The 16,580-nt window shown below is 38.9% G+C and overlaps 1 protein-coding gene across 3 annotated transcripts in view; it reads right to left on the bottom strand.

The window, feature by feature from the left end:
• Positions 1-16,580, bottom strand: part of rabgap1l (RAB GTPase activating protein 1-like) — a 137,808-nt gene that overhangs the window by 101,187 nt on the left and 20,041 nt on the right. For 2 of the 3 annotated variants that reach the window (XM_088077592.1, XM_088077594.1), the window contains exons 10-13: positions 15,734-15,900; positions 9,295-9,418; positions 4,627-4,720; positions 2,192-2,342 (exon numbers count right to left, since the gene is read on the bottom strand). In XM_088077592.1, coding sequence (XP_087933718.1) covers positions 2,192-2,342; positions 4,627-4,720; positions 9,295-9,418; positions 15,734-15,900 — 536 coding nt within the window. The remainder of the gene's footprint in view (positions 1-2,191; positions 2,343-4,626; positions 4,721-9,294; positions 9,419-15,733; positions 15,901-16,580) is intronic. The other variant, XM_088077593.1, reaches the window with a different exon arrangement.

Genomic DNA, 16,580 nt, shown 5'->3' with positions numbered 1-16,580 from the left:
ACTCAGGAAGGAGAGAAATCTGCCAGCTCTTTTGACATTTACACACATTCCTTTTCTCAAATTCTCCCTCAGTGACTACAACCTCATATTTATGGGTCCACATTCCTCCTTCTCTCCATTTTTCTTCTTTCCATCAATCTTTCTCTCTCTCTCTCTCTCTCTCTCTCTCTCTCTGCTTATTGATCGAGGCAGGTAGTTTCAACCGATCCTGTGTGGCAAAGAGAAAAGACTATTGCATTATCCATAAAAGCAAGGGTCTCTGTCTGCTTTGTCTGTCACCTCCTGCTGCTGCTGCTGCCAGGTCCACTGGGGTTTTGTCACTCTACCTACTGGTTTACAAATCTTGCTAAAATCCAAAGATGGGTCACACACCTGGTGTGCACAACTACTCCATCACATTTGGATAGTTTAGCTTTACTATGATTGACACCTGTGGAAAACTGACAAAAATTTAAGATCTATAAAGATTAACAGAGTTAACAAAACACTAACGCGGCAATAATATATTTATGAAATCATTAAAATATCAAGCAAAGTGATAGATGTTTACTGGATTACACAAAGATGGATTGTTATCTTTATCACAAACAAACAACCTTACATATAACATTGTCATAACTGATTCATTTGAAAATGTGTAACAATAAAAGTCCAGAACTGTTTAATAGCTTGCTACACTTTTCCACGTCAATATTTATGTCAATGGAAAACTTCTTTCCATCTCTGCTCTCTGGCTATTGATACTCTGACCTCTAACCTGTAACTTTTAACTATGACCTCATTACTATTGGTTACCAATAATTTATTGGCAAGGACAATGTTGGTGTTTGTGCTACACATTTTTAGATGTGATGTGTACTGTTCTTCTCTAGCCCTGCACAAGTTATAAGTCTTTCTGGAGAAGAACAAAAATGAAAGAAATCGTAAATTCAAGCAGTAGTGATCATGCAGACTGACAGTTCAAAACTGTCCCATCAATGAGTGTCCTGACAGCTAATATGACTTGAAGCTTGCAGCTCTTAATTTGATCAGAGTACAAATTAAGTGAACCAGAACTAAGAGGCGACACTAAATCTATTTGATCCCCTAGTTCTGATCATATGAAACAAACTGATGGTGTTAAAGTGAAGATAGTCAGCAGTCAATCCAAGTCCAATTTTCAGGCCATGCTGGTACACCAGAATATGACATGCACATGTACAACAGCATTTTCACCACCTCAGACTTTTCATTCATTAGCCATAACCACTTGGGTTACTCTTGGGTGTCGCAGGGACTCTCTTGCTGTAAGGCAACAGGGATAACCACTACACCTTAAGATTAAAAAACCACACAGTCAAACTCACCTCACCAAGCAAGGTATATGTGAAGTCAGCATGAAGAACACCCAGAAATTAAATACTGAAGGTCAAAAAATTTACCTTGAATTTCTGAAGCTCTGTAGGAGGCTAAAGGGCCATTAGGAGCTGTTATAGGCTTATGACAGCGTCACATGAATTTAAATGTCACAGCTAATTAAAAGACGCACAGATCAGAGGAGGAGCAATGCTATCGATGATGTCAGTATTCACAGACATACTACAGTACACACAATGAGAAAAAAAACTTCATTCCCATCATAGTGACATGATATCATAAAGATTCATCACACCACTCATCTGGTTTCCATCAAAACACAACCCAAAACTGCACTATACCTGTCAGAACCAGTGGAGAGTCAACTCCTGTATCATATACGAAACATCCACACACAAGGGAAATATAAAATACTTTCATCAGTTTGTATGGTAAAAAATAATATCTATCTTCCGTAACAAAAAAAATGAAAATAAATGATGATAGCACAACCAAGAACCTGTGAGAACACTGATTCCCAAATCTTAAGTTTACCCAGAGTCATAATTACAGAGCAGGAGAATACACAACTGTACACACATATGAGTAAAATACCTTTTGACTTTAGTTAGGAGTCCTTCTCTTTTTAGCCAGTGACACATAAAATCCGATGGAAACCAAAAAAGCCTGTTGGCATGCCAGCCCTAAGCACCAGGATATGATTAAAAGAAAATGTTTGGAAAACACCTGAACATGCTATATACAACCTCAGAAACTTCCACAAAAAAAGTGAAATGGGAAGTTGGTACAAAGGTGTCCCTCAGTGGTCTGTGTCAGTGTGTGTGCCAGGGTTTACCTTAGTGATGAGGATGCGGTAATGCTCAAGCAGGTCGTGGTTGTCGTGGCAACCAGCCAGCAGCTGCCAGACTTCAGCTCTGAGTGGCTCAGGAATGCCACTGCGCACCAACGAGGGCAAACCCTTCGGACGAGTGGACAGGTTCCCATGCCTGATGCACAACATGCAGGGGTAATCCATTACTTTATTATATCACTTAATCCAATTCAGCCACTTTAAATATCAATGAAAAGTGCAGCTGGACAGATTTGATCATTGTTTTTATGAGCAGTGACAGCATAAAGACAAACTGAGTCAATCAAGTGCAGAGTGACACACCTGTCACACTGAGGTATTCATGCTGCACTAAACATGAATACTACTTTTTCTTAATAACAAAGTTGTCATTAATTATAGTATAATTACCAAAATTTTTTTATATTTTTTCCTTACTATTCTGGTCAAGCTAATTGGGCTGACTGAACACCCAGTTACCTATTTATACTGGTACACACATTTACAACGGGAGCTGCCCAGTACAACCAGACTGCTGCTATGGTTCTACTTCAAGCAACTCTAGATTCACTGCCTCGTTCAAACACAATGAAATTACAGTATTAACTTCAGTATTGAGCACAGTGCTACCTACTCTATTAAATGTCATATTATTGAGTGCAGTAACAATGTAACTACTATACTAACTACAGTACCAACTATAATACTGTAGTGAATTAGAATATTAACTGCAGTGCTGCCGTGCTATGAGAGTTCTCCCACATGAGAAAATGTCTTGCTTTTTTGAAAACACACTGCCTCAGCTCTTTTTAATGATGCTTGAAATCTCATCATAATGCATTTATTGAAGCCATATAAAAGCAATTCCCCCAATAAACTACTTCACTTCATTGTGCTGATGCAACAGCAGGAAAACAGGCTGTGAAATGATACAAAAAGCCAGAAACATCTTTCATCTCTCATTCAGTTAATCATGCCCCACCTAAAGCTGCATGTAACAACGCTGGTTGTTGTAAAAGCACAGTGTTAGAAAAATGACAGTATGTGTTATAGTAGGTTAAGTTAATGGCTGTATCTGAAGGGAACGATTTTCCATACTAAGAGAGATGGTAAAACAGTCAAAGGACCCCGGCTCTGAACTGTAAATCAGTGTGTATGTGGCAGGGTGGGCCCAATTCACCTTTCAGCATCTGTGTCTCGTGTCACAGTATTTTTGCGCAAGACAAAGAGCTAAAATCCATGTTTGGTGTAATTGCATTTATAACCCCCAAGGTATATTGACACTAGTTCATCCTCCATTTTACATTTACACTCAGTTTCTTATGCTGTATCCAGTTCTAAGTTACTGCTGCAGTGATTTATTCACAAGTTACTTGCATAAATCACAGATCTTCTTGGGCATTGTTTGAGTATAGTGCCTCTTAAAGTCCAGATTAACCCTTGTAGTTCATATCCCCAGGCTTAATTTGTACCTATTTAACAATATTTACCAAAAAATACAGAAAAATTATTCATTTGTATTGTCATATCATAATATAATCATGTTTTCTTCCTGTAAAACAAAATATGATGCAAACTGACAATGACTCAAAAAAAACTAAGTTAGCTAGCTAGGAACATTATTTTACGTCAGTGTGTCTTTGTTTCCCCACAATACCATGGTTTATTGGACCTATGGCTAGAATTTCTTGCCCTTGAGAAGAGGTATCTGTGGCCACCATATATATAACCTGCAACCAGAAGAGCCAATAGCAAAATTTACTTGTAACAGCTTTGGTTTCAACCAGTAGAGGGCAGTCGCCAAACAGATTTATCATACGATATGCAGAAATCAAATATTTCGCACTAAAAGGTCAAGATTTCAACTTGAATCCATCCCATACACCAAGAAATACCCATATGCATTCGTTTCCAGCTGGAAATAAAGTGGTTTAGGGATTAAGTTACTCTTAAAAGTCACTGTTTTTCACCTTAAAATTGACCACGTTTCTCTAAATTTAGATAAACATGGTATGGTATTTGCTTGTTCAGATATGTATTGAATGTTCCTAATGCTTGACTTTTATGAGTATTAAGTATTTTCGGTAAAGCTGAAAACATTTAAATCTCCACTGAAATTAAAAAAGTAAATCTAAAATGTGGCTTTTGAACAATAGAATTTTATTCAAGGGGAAAATTGACTCAGTACATTACCACATTCTCCACATCTATATCCACACGCCTCCATTTCTTCACTATTCACCTCTAAACTCCCTATTTTAAATAGGCAGCTTCTCTTTCTATCCCATTATTTTTATATTGTCCAACTACATACAAATCCATAACTCTATTTTTCACTCTATCCTGTATTGCTGGATAGAGAGAACATTTAATTTAATCTAAATTTTAATCATACTCAATTTCCAAATTTCTAAGTCTTTCTTTCTCTTTTGAAGGCTTACCATCTGGTGAGGATTCCTCCCCAGGACTCCAGGATTTTCTCAGGACAGTCTTTGGAAACGTCTCCTGTTCCACTGGAGATTTCACTGTCGCTATCTATGGCAAACACAAACACAGACATTAACAGATATTTAGCATAAACAGATCATCCTTGATATCTGCAACCCTTGTGAACATCAGCATACAGTGTTCAGACCACCACCTTGTTGAGGAGGCCTTTAACTTTGTCAAAGAGCAAATAGTTGTCTTTGTGTCTAAGCAGTTGTACAAACAGGGCTTATGCAGATCTTTAAGATTAGATTGGCAGCTATACGAGGGCCATCAGTCTGTTGGAATAAGATATATACATCTCAATGTCTTTTTTTATGTATGTATGTCAGAGAGCCATAATCTGCACAGCACACTCTAAAATCTGTTAATATTGATGCCACTCAGTCAAATGGAGGAAAAGTGCCTGTACAGTGCCTACACTTTCCATTATTGCTGTTCTTCTGTCTGGTGGTTCGTGAGGCAGACAAGAGGCAATCAGCACAGTGAACCACTTGTGTTTAGATGCAGAGGCACTAATTGACTGTCTGTCCCACTCTGCTGCTGGAGAGATGAACTGATCACTACACAGAAACCACCCACTGGAAGAAGCACACACGCGGTCCACACAGAGCTTTACATGTTACATCCAGCACATAGTACACAATTAGAATGAAAATAAAAGTGAAATACATATGAAAAAAAAACACAATGGTGGTGTGAACTACTCAGAGCATTGTAATAAGTTTCACTGAACAAAACTGAGCAGCAACACCCCTCAAAAGTCTTTGAAGACATCATTTAGTCTCCCTGAAGCCTTTACTAAGACTTTGGCATTAAATAATGAGTGAAGACATTTTCTTCTGGAACATGCAGCCACTATGCTCAATGCACTGCTGTTTCTATACATCCTTACAGCCTCAGCAGGAGCTTTTCAGGTCTTTATAAATGCTTGATGAGCCCTTTCAAATGGTTTGGCCCCCAGCACAAAGCTGCTGCCTCTGTCCTCAGATTGGTTGAGGCCACGTGGCGAGGAAGCGTGAGTCCAAAGCCATTGCCAACTTACCAGGTGATGAAAGAAACGGTGAGGATGAGGGCCATTACTGTTGCCTTTTAATCTGGAGAGGGGCTGTGCATTTACTATAGGATTACTTTCAAACTGGATCTCTCTGATGTTAAAGCCACTAGTAGATTGGTTTTGTCTACACTTAAGTGAGCAGAAGTTCCCTGCTTGCGGCATGAAGATGTTCAACATCTCATATTTCACAGTACCTTATTTCAGTGTTCTTTAAGTTATAGCATTTAATTGTAAATTTAATGTCCTTTACTGAGTCTGGCAATTATTTTTCGAACATCACTTCTTATGTGACAGCAGTGTACTGAATCAGTCAAGCTCTTCTTGTCTTATTGTGTTGCATTATGCAGATATAAGACGATTCCAGTCATAAATCACAAAGAGTGGCTGCATGTACAGTATACGTGTATGTGTTTGATCACAGTCGGTGTGAGTGTATATGAAAGCAGAACATAGAGTGCACACACAAATTGTGCCCCTACATGTATACAAAAAAGGGTAACAAAAACACAATATGTAACAACCACAAAGCCTTGGAGTGAATGGAAAGGAAAACAGAAAAAAAAATATGTCAGCTTCAGGCCTATTTTTCACATTACAGCTTTCAAGAAGAAGAAAAAAACATCCACATGAATTGAATGTGTGTGTGTGTGTATGTGTGTGTGTCACAGCGGTGGTATCTACACTGGGAGTGTATTCATTTCTGTACACAATGAGGCTGACCCCCAGCTCCACGGCCCTGAGCGCCTCCAATTTTCAGCTCTGGGGAGGAAAGGGGCGTTATAGAAAAAGCTCTCTGAATAGCTCCTTCAGTGCCAGTTGAAAGCCGTCAGCTCCAGCCTTGGTGGCTGACTCGTGACTTTGGGTGACAATTTTTGCCTCCCACTCTGTTAACACATTTTAGTGCTTCAAGATGAAAAAAGTAGAAGACTGTTGACAGTGGCAGAGAAGACAGAGTAGCAACACATTAGGGTGAAGAGTATCCTCCAATGTTAGATGTTCCCATGTTGCAGTATCACAATTTAAGATGACATTTTTACAAAAGGTTTTGAATTCATTTTGAAAAAGGGGTGCCTTTAAGGTCTATGTTTTGTTCATTCATGTCCAAATGGACTGTGCTTTGACCTTAGTATTGGAACAATTTTTAGGCTTTTGTTACCTGTTTAAAATGTCATGTTTCCAAGGTAGGTGTGATTCAATAACCTGCGTAGTATAAAGCTTTTTCTTTGTATAAACACTTATTTAAAATAAAGGATACTGCCTTTTAAATATTTTAGTTTATATGATAATCTACATTAAATTAATTTAGCTGCTACGAAACAATAATCCACACACTGTGAAATGTGGAGGAAAAACCAAGGCCCCCAGGAAGTGAGCTGGGGTTTGAAGCCAGTTTTCTTAATGGACAAACAATGAAATTACAACTCCTGAGTCCATCATGTGATGCCATTGGGCTCAAAAATACTTTTTCCTTTGGAGCACATTGTGACATTGACATCTGTAAGTCAGTGGATACTTTTTTTGGGTGCTACAATCCCCGCAAAATGACTCTTTTCACTATCATCTAAATCCATTTGGTCTAATTACATTAGCTAAGTCTATATGAAGATCAAATCATTTTAATCCCAATTCAAGTTATTGAGGCACTAAACTGGAATTGTAAGTCTCTAGTGTGCCTGCTGTATGGGCTCATTGATGCTGAGGCAGCACCGATTATCTGGGTAGTTTTATAAGGGGTAGTTGGGCATTTTTGGCCTCATGCGCAACTGAGCAGCTGTCATAGGAAAGAACAAGTCCGATCTCCAACGCTGTATCCAGGTCTCTTATGAGGTGACACAGGGATGCATGTAAGTATGCATGTAAATACACACACAAAATTAACATAAAACTGTACACCTTTATCCAAAACAACATCATAAAGCATGCAGCCTGAACTGCGGCCAGGAGTAATCTGCGACACCTGCACAACTGAGCCAGTGGTCAGGTGGAAATGCCAGCCCTGTTTATATTAGTGGACTGAAACTGGGTCATGTTTGTTAGCTACTGGAGTCTAACAGCCAGTGTTGGTGATTTTAATGTTAATGCCATTTGGCTTTTATCCCTCTGACGTGGCTGCCATTATTATTATTTTTCCAAAATTATTTTTGGGGCTTTTTATTTTATTGGATAGTTTAGGCGTGAAAGGGAGGAGAGAGAGGGGATGCCATGTAGCAAACGGCCAAGGCCAGAATCGAATCCCTGGCTGCTGCGGCACGCATACAACCTCTGCACATGGGGCCAAAGGTGCTCTGTGGCTTCCATTATTGACAGGAAAATATCCACTCTGCTCTGGTTTCTTACCTCAACTGGTCATGGTCATATTAAATTCAGTGTCTGTTTGGGTTTTTTTTCGTATTTTTCTGTAATATTGTTGTCACATTTCAAATCTGACTGGCTAGGATGTTCGTTGGTCCGCTCGACTGACAAAGGCTGATCTTTTCACCCAAAAAGGTTGTGAAGGGGATGTTAAATTGTAGTTTGACGCTGCAGTGTTGTAGTGCTATGAGCCAACAAGTCCTAACAGGACTGAGCCAGGCTTCACACAAAACCGCTCACACTTGATGCACAGGAGTACACACAGCCATGCATTATCACACAAATAGCTGTCCCATGTAATACACACACCCACAGAATCAGTTGTAAAACACACAGAAAATGTGCCTTTCTTTTCACACATATGCGCCCACACTCAATGTCCTTACCCATGATCACATGCCTTGCCATACTCACTTACACATGACCAACATAAACACATGTTCAAACACAAACGTACATACATTCCTGCCCCTGATGTTTATGTGCCTAAACAAAATGAAACTTCACTGTTGATTCATGTCAGCCAATGAACAGCACATTTGCGCTTTTGACAATTCATTGCTACCAAAAAAAAAAAAAAAACAGAGTAGGTGTGTGTTGGTAGCCCCGATTTCAGACTGAATATCTGGACGCATGATCTCATTTAGATGAGAGGTTCATGCCACTCCGCAAAAAAAAACTGCTGGATATGTGGAATGTAAAGTAAATGCTCCCTCTGACAAGCTATTTGTGGTAAAGCAATTATTTTCTTTTTTGTGCCTGTGAATGTTCCTAGAAGCATCTCGTTTCTCTCTGATATTACAGGCAGTGAGAGATACAGGGGTGCAGCACTACACAATGTAAGGTCGCATTTTTCAATCACGCCAGATTTGGAAGACAAATTATGTAAGCACGCATGCGTGTGTGATATGTGAGTGTATATTTGGGGAAAGGCATTCTGCTGAGGAATTCTGGAATCTTATCAACGATGTACAGAGACAGAGAAGCCGAATTGGCTTTTGAAAGATTTGAAGAATTTGCATCATTGGTGATTATGTGCTGTGACTTAGTATATATTGTATTTGATTAACTCAACTAAAAGTAAAAGGGGTAGAAAACAAGCGACTGAGGATAGAGAGAGAGAGAGAGAGAGCGAGAGAGAGCAAGAGAGAGATAGAGAGAGAGAAAGAGGAAAAGAGAGAGTGTAAGAGAGAGAGATGAGAAACATGCATACCTTCATCAGCCTCCTCTTCCTCAGTGGGCGAGGCCAGTCGTCCTTCATTGCTTCTCTCCGCCTCCCTCTGAAGACTCACCACCTCATACACAGCATCGCTCTGACCCATCCTCTCTGGTGCCTGCTGCACACACACACAAACACTTATATTTAGACATTATATTATTATATTATCCAAAAGTTGAAATAATTTATAAATCTAAAATGGTTTGGTCATTAATCTGAAAGAATAATACGTCAATGATGCAAACTTGGATATATATCATGTAAGATATTATGAGTTAACCCCGAGATGCTTTTTAATGCAAAATCATTCTCTTTCATTAGATACAACATGTGAGCAGTAATTCAAAGACAAATGGACTCAAATAGCTACAGTACATCAGCTCCAGGAGACAATCACATGCTACAGGGGCTCAAGAGGCTCAATTGATGCTCAATGATGAGCTTTAAACACTTTTACATATACAGATGACTGATCCCTTCAAACACAGGAAAGCTATGAGGAGGAGGATCATCCGGTGTTTAAGTGTTCATTTGCAGAGTTAAGGACATCCACTCTATCGTGGCAGCCAAAGAAGCACCAGAGTCATGGATGAGCACAGAGTTCCTCCAACCAGCATACGATCCATTCTCATTTCTCAGGGAGAATACCTGCAGGTATTGTTGGGTGAGTATGAGATTGACAGTGAGGGTTAATCTCGACAAGGTTATCAGTATGACCAGTCTTAGACCTAACATGGACCAGCTTTCGGAATCAATCCAGCAGGTGGACAGTCCAGAGCTCACTGTCCCATCAGGTGACACCAATAAAAGGATAAGAGCCGTGTGTGAGGAACTAGCGGCTGTAGCACTACCATCAGCAGCAGAGAGCCCGCTGTGCTTCAACTGTGATGGGATGCCAGGAGTCTGCAGGCCAGCCCCTCAATTAAGCCAACCTAGTAGAAGTCACAGGGGTGAACAAAGAGAGCCACATAAAACCACAGACAGACACCGGCAGCTAACAAGCTCCCACAAGCTGACCGTGCACCACCTGCCCAGTGCAAAATGACGACAGGCAAGAAAATGTCAAAAAAGAAAAGAAAAACTGTACAGAATTCACTTATCAATTTGATATAAAATGATTCAGACAACCATCATTGATTGAAAGTGGGTGTGTTTTCACTATGAGCTCATTTTTTTGTGGCGAAAGGTTGCTGAAAGACATTCGCCATTTTTGTTTATGATTCTTTGACTTAAGATTTTTCTTATCCTGGCTCCTTTACAGTAATGAAATGCATGCTCTATTATATCTGCAATGTTGTTTTGGAATTATACCCTCAAATGAATGCAATAAACAATGAATATCAATTTTCACTCAGGAGCTGGTAGGGATAAAACCCAAGGGCAAGGTTCCTCAACTGTTTTGCTTGGGGGCAACTTTTGTGAAATGACAGGAGGCCAAGGGCAGACACAGTAGCCCCATACATGTTTCCACAATTTGAGGACATTTCTAGGACAAGTTTTGGACAGTTCTGGGATTTTAGGACATTTCGGGGATTTTTGGACATTAGGAGATTAGCTAGGACCTCTGTCGGGGGTGCTGGGGATCCTCCGCTGGCCCTTTTTTTTAAATAAAGAAGCTATATTGTGATGCTCTTTTATGCACCCTGGTACCGTATACTAAAAGTACAAAAACAATTCCCAGCGTGAATCACTTTATTTTTATAGTGAATTTAGAAATGGTCGGGGGGCTAAAGTGAGTATCAGTAGGTGCCAGACTAAGTTGTGTATCACTGCCTTCGGGGCCAGATCTTAAACCCAGCATGGAGTAGCGCATAGCGCAGTGCAACTGTCATTGCTTGTTTCAGACTGAGGGAGTTGTCATCTTCGCGGCCTGCACCCACATCGTGTAAGTAGTGTACGTACTTTATTACTTTCAGCAGAAAACCACTCGCTTCTTCAGTATGCTGAATTATCCATGTAAACAGCAGTGCGCCAGATGCTGATGCACCTGGCTTTTGAAGAGAATAGAAGATGAAGCCCTGATTGGTTGATTTCCTGTCACGACCAAAAGCAAATATGATTAATTAAGGGATTAAATACAACCACTGAGCCCCTTGCACTGTACTTAGCACCCTGAATGTGCTCATTAACTAGCAAAAGTCAAGTTAGACATGCCCTAAATGCACTTGCACCATGCGCTTTACACCATGTGCTATGTATGGTTTAAATAGGACCCTAGTGAATACAGACTTGACTTACAATTGACAGGTAGAGAGATCTACAGTAGGATTATAACTATGTTTCTGCTAGGCAGGTACTGTTGTTAAAGTGTTAGTTAATACATATGAAACTGAAAATTGCTGAACTATATCAATGATCACTACAACAAGTTTGTTTTGAAGTCTAGCACGTTACATTGTTTAATACAAGTTTTACTCCCCAAATCCACTCAAACACTAGACTGAAGAAATGCAAACGAGAGCAAAGACGCCAGCAGACTTAACCTTGGGTGTCATAAACTACTGATGTTTATTTCTGGCCTATTCAATTACTGTTGTTGCCTCTTTCTCCTCCACCTGGTAGAATGGATCAATGAACTGCATTGATCTGCCTACTTGCGTGGCGTCTAATGACTAACTCAAGTCAGTGATGAGAGCACAAATTGGGAAAGAATATCAAGCCTTGCCTATTTTTAGAGGAAAACTGAGAAGGCTTAGGTAACATGTTGACTTTTCTATAGCTTATGGTAAATTGTTAACCCTATGGGATAAATTATTAACGGCACTGATAAAATCATGGCCAAAGAAGGCCCCCTGTACAAACACAACACTAACTATTGTGGATTTCTAATAAAAAAAGGAGAAAAAAGTAAGGTTTGTTGATGCATAAAGAAAGAGTATCTCTCTCACTGCTAAATGTTATTCTGTAAGATAAATGCCATTTGTCTTTACAAAACAGGACAACAGTTGATGTAAGACTTAGCAATTTCTTTTACAAAGCAATTTTCAATTATTGTTATTTCAAATATGGGTTCTCGGATACCACTGATTTCACTCTCTGCAGTTAGTTCCATCAACCTCTGAATGCTGGCACAAGCTGCTAGTTGCTCTTCTTGAATATTTTTTATATTTTATTGATTTTCTAATTTTATTTTGAGCACCAGAAAAAAAGGATTTGCACAAACATGTATGTAAAGAACTGCCAATTTCAGCTCCTGCAGATATATCTAAGTATCTGATGATCTTTAGGAAAGTCAAAACCTTTATTGTTTCTTGTACACAACATTTTCTTCAGTCCTTGTCTTGATTTCGCCCCAACAGTGTCTAAATCTGGTTCAGACTTGACAGAGCTCAATCTTGAAATCAACTTGGGCTTTACACACATGATCTACCCTACAGCCCTGGTAGGTTTGTTTCCCAGTAAAGGAGACACTGAATACATTTTCCAGTGAAGCACACACAGAAAACATTCTGAGAAGTGGGCACACATAATGACTCCCTGGTACTTCACCTGGCTAATGACTGCTTTTGGCAAAATAAGACAATAGGACTACGTACATATTTTATGCGTGCGTGTATCACCTCTGATTACCATCTTCCACAAAAACCTCCACACAATATTATCTTTTAATTAGCTCTTAACCACAGCACCACTTCCATTTACTGAGGAGATAACTAGAGAGGCAATCAGGCAGACGAGTCAGACCGCCACTGTTAATTACCCACATGCCAATAATGAGACAGAGCCTCTTATTAGCTCCCTACAATCCAAAGCTTCCTCACAGTCCACTGCTTTGCCAACTCCCCACGGCCTACTAAAGGAGATCTGCTTTTTAAGAGGGAAGAGGAAGCTTACAGCTTAACTGTATTTTTTAAGCACCTGCAGCAATTGCTCAGGCTGGGTGTCCTTGTGTCGGTGGGAGGTAAATGAATGAATGGGCCTTCTTCACTCTCTCTCAGCACTTTTTAATCAGGCAAGTAGTGCAAAAACTCAGAAGGGGCAAACATTTCAGGGTGTGTGATGTTTAACATCACACATCAACTGTAAGATACAAGAGGGATCCACTTAATGTGTTGCTATCAACTAAGCCCATCACATCCGGGGATTGTGATGACTTTTATTTTGCTGCCAGACATCAGATCACACGATAAATGTGATAGCAGGGTTGGCATTAGGGCTGGGCAACATATCAATATTGTATCAATATTGTGATATAAGACTAGATATTATTGTGGTTTTGGACATTGTAATATTCAAAGTATTGCCTTTCCTGGTCAAAAAGCTACATAACAGTAAAGTAATGAAATCATGAGATTCTTCTAGCTGTTCTATTATTTGCCTTTAGTAGGCTGCAATATTTAATCTATTATTAGTCAACTATTAAATAAACAGCCAGCTAATTTGGAAATGTATTAATCAGTTCAATCAATCAGAACACTTTTTAAGAAAAAGAGAAAAAAACTCTAATTCTAGCTTCTTAAATTTGAACATTTTCTGGTTTCTCCAATCCTCTATGACAGAAAACTGATTATTTTTGGAAATTTGGAAAAGACAAGATTTTTGAAGTCATTATCTTGGTCTTTTTTTCGACCAAACAACTAACTGATTAATTGAGAAAAAAAATAACTGATTAAAGTTGCAGCCTTTTCTTTACCCATTTAGTCATCATATCAACATTGCTGATGATTATTTATCAAAAATCTCATTCAGTAAATATTAAGAGAAAGCACCAACAGTCAGCACTACAATACCGCAACATGTTGACCTGCACAAAGGTATGGTTTTGAGCATACACATCGTTACATCCAACACTTTAAGCAAAAAGAGATCTAAAAGAAATTGAGATGTAGGAGGGGGAGGGAAAAACATGTTGAGCATCAATGCACCAGCTTGACAATGAGAGGCAGGCACAAAAAAATGAGGATGCAAAAGTGGGAGATGCACAGATGGAAAGAGATAGATTGAAGTCAGCTGGTGAGACATTTGCATCCTTTGGCACATATCTGTCGCTCTTACAACAAACCAAGTGTTTCAGCTCTCTTGTGTACAGGATTTGACTGGTCACTGACTGACCAGCAGGCCTCCAAATGCCCACTTTGACCTCCTCCTCCACTCCACAGCTCCTCCAAGATGCCCATCCACTCTCCCCCCTTTTCCCTTATCTTTGAGACTTGGCTGAGTTGGGTAGTGATGCCATTGTGGGCTGTAAAGCCCTCTGAGACATACGTGATGATGGGGTATATATCAATAATCCTGACTTGACTTAAACAAACTTGTGAAAGCAACATGGCTGACACTTTTCTGTACCAGATGTCTCTACTTAGAGTCCTTCAGTTCATGACTATTGGCCATTGAACTTTGTTCATTTTGAATATTTGGAGATCTTATTCCAAACAAGCAAGTGGCTGATAACACTCTGGGTAAATCAGGATATAATTGATTGGTTCTACAGTGTTTCCCACACAGCACAGGTGGATAATAATTCTAATTATATATATATTATTATTTAATACTTATAATTATAATAATAATAATTGATCAGTTGATCCAATCAGAGCTGATCAGATCGGCAGATCAGATTAATGGATGAGAGGAGAAGCTGATGCAGAGACGAGTGACAGCAAACTTTTAGACTTATATACACACACACACACACACACACATATATATATATATATATATATATAGATATAGATATAGATATAGATATAGATAGATAAGATATAGATAGATAGATATATAGATAGATAGATAGATAGATAGATAGATAGATAGATAGATAGATAGATAGATAGATAGATATAGATATAGATATAGATATAGATATATAGATAGATATATATGTATAGGTGCAGACAGCACTCCAAGGAAACAAAAAGAAGAAAATCAATATATGACACAAGATGTTGATTTGGATGTGTGGGAAACCCTGCTCTACTGAATAAACTGACAAATAATACCTGGTGTTATTTTCTTGATTTTAACATGAATGAACCATTACCACATGGATTTCTAAGATATATCAGATTGGCAACGAATCTGATTAAAAGTTAACATTAAGGTGAACATTAAACCATTTTCTTGATCATGTCACTGAAAACCAAACAATTATGGAGGGTGTGATAATATCCCCCATTCACAATATATAAATAAACAATTCCTGAAAAATCATTTGATAAACTGTTACTTTGTAAAAAACAAAAGAGAAATGTCTGTTAAACTTACATTACACTTAAAACATATAAATGAAAATATTTCATCAGAGTAAGGTAGTTGCTAGGCTCTGAGGAAAACGGTAAGTGTTCCTGTTGTTTTTGTGACAGTGGCACTAACAATAAAATCACTTGGAAACGCTAGGGAGTGAAGTTGTAAAGTTGTCCATTTCCACTTAACCAAAAACACAGTGGATGATGTTAAGTATGAAAATGGATTATGTTAGTTGCAGTGGAGTTACCTGTCTGAGTTTGAGGTAGAAGGTCTCACTGAAGGTCTTGCGGCTAAAGTACCAGAAGCGTTCATTTGATGGATATACCCTGACCAGAGTTTCCAGGAGGAAGCGAACTGGCTCCACTACCTCAGTTACTACCAGGTCCACTGCCACTGTCATGTAGACCTGCTTATCTGGAGCAAACCAGAGACAAAAAGCAACAGGAAAGAAAAAAAAAACAGGTTATCATGTAGGTATTTTGTGACAATCTCTTCTTTATACTTAATTTCAGTCAATAAAGTCCTATTAAAAAGGTTCAATTACAATGTCAGGTACACATGATTAACAGCTCTGGGTGCATGCAGCTTTCAAAGTGTAAGTGGGTTATGAATTGTCTGAAAGCTGGTATACATTAGTACGTCTGCACCAACCTCTGGCAGAAATTCAAAAAATTTTGTGACGCAGATGTTGTTGGGTTTTTTTTCTATTAGAATAAAATCAGACTAGTAAAACAAACTCCACAATGGCTTTAGAAATCCATAAATTTAACTGTAAAGACTGACGACTTTGCTTTTCATCTGAATGACTCCTACTGGGAGGTAGGAAAACCACATCATGTATCCTGTGGGGATGCTACCCCCCCTAGTGGATAAGGACGTTACATTTATGTCTAACTTCACAACTGAAGTTTGCTAATTTATTTGATGGGTAAAAAGTTCATCCTGCTTGATTAGCCCTTGAACTTAACTTGTTTTTGTAGGTTTTTCTTTTGGGGTTTATATAACAAGGACTTCAAACACTCAAGACGTGAGACTCAAACTGACTAATCACTCCATGCTTTTGTTTTGGGGACAGTCTAATTAAAAAGGAGAAA

The sequence above is a fragment of the Plectropomus leopardus genome, chromosome 5 (assembly GCF_026936395.1).
Source record: "Plectropomus leopardus strain MGB_pleo_1.0 chromosome 5, ASM2693639v1, whole genome shotgun sequence".
NCBI lineage: Eukaryota > Metazoa > Chordata > Actinopteri > Perciformes > Serranidae > Plectropomus > Plectropomus leopardus.
The sequence above is the reverse complement of the archived record's forward strand: the minus strand, read 5'-3'. Positions and strand labels throughout refer to the sequence as shown.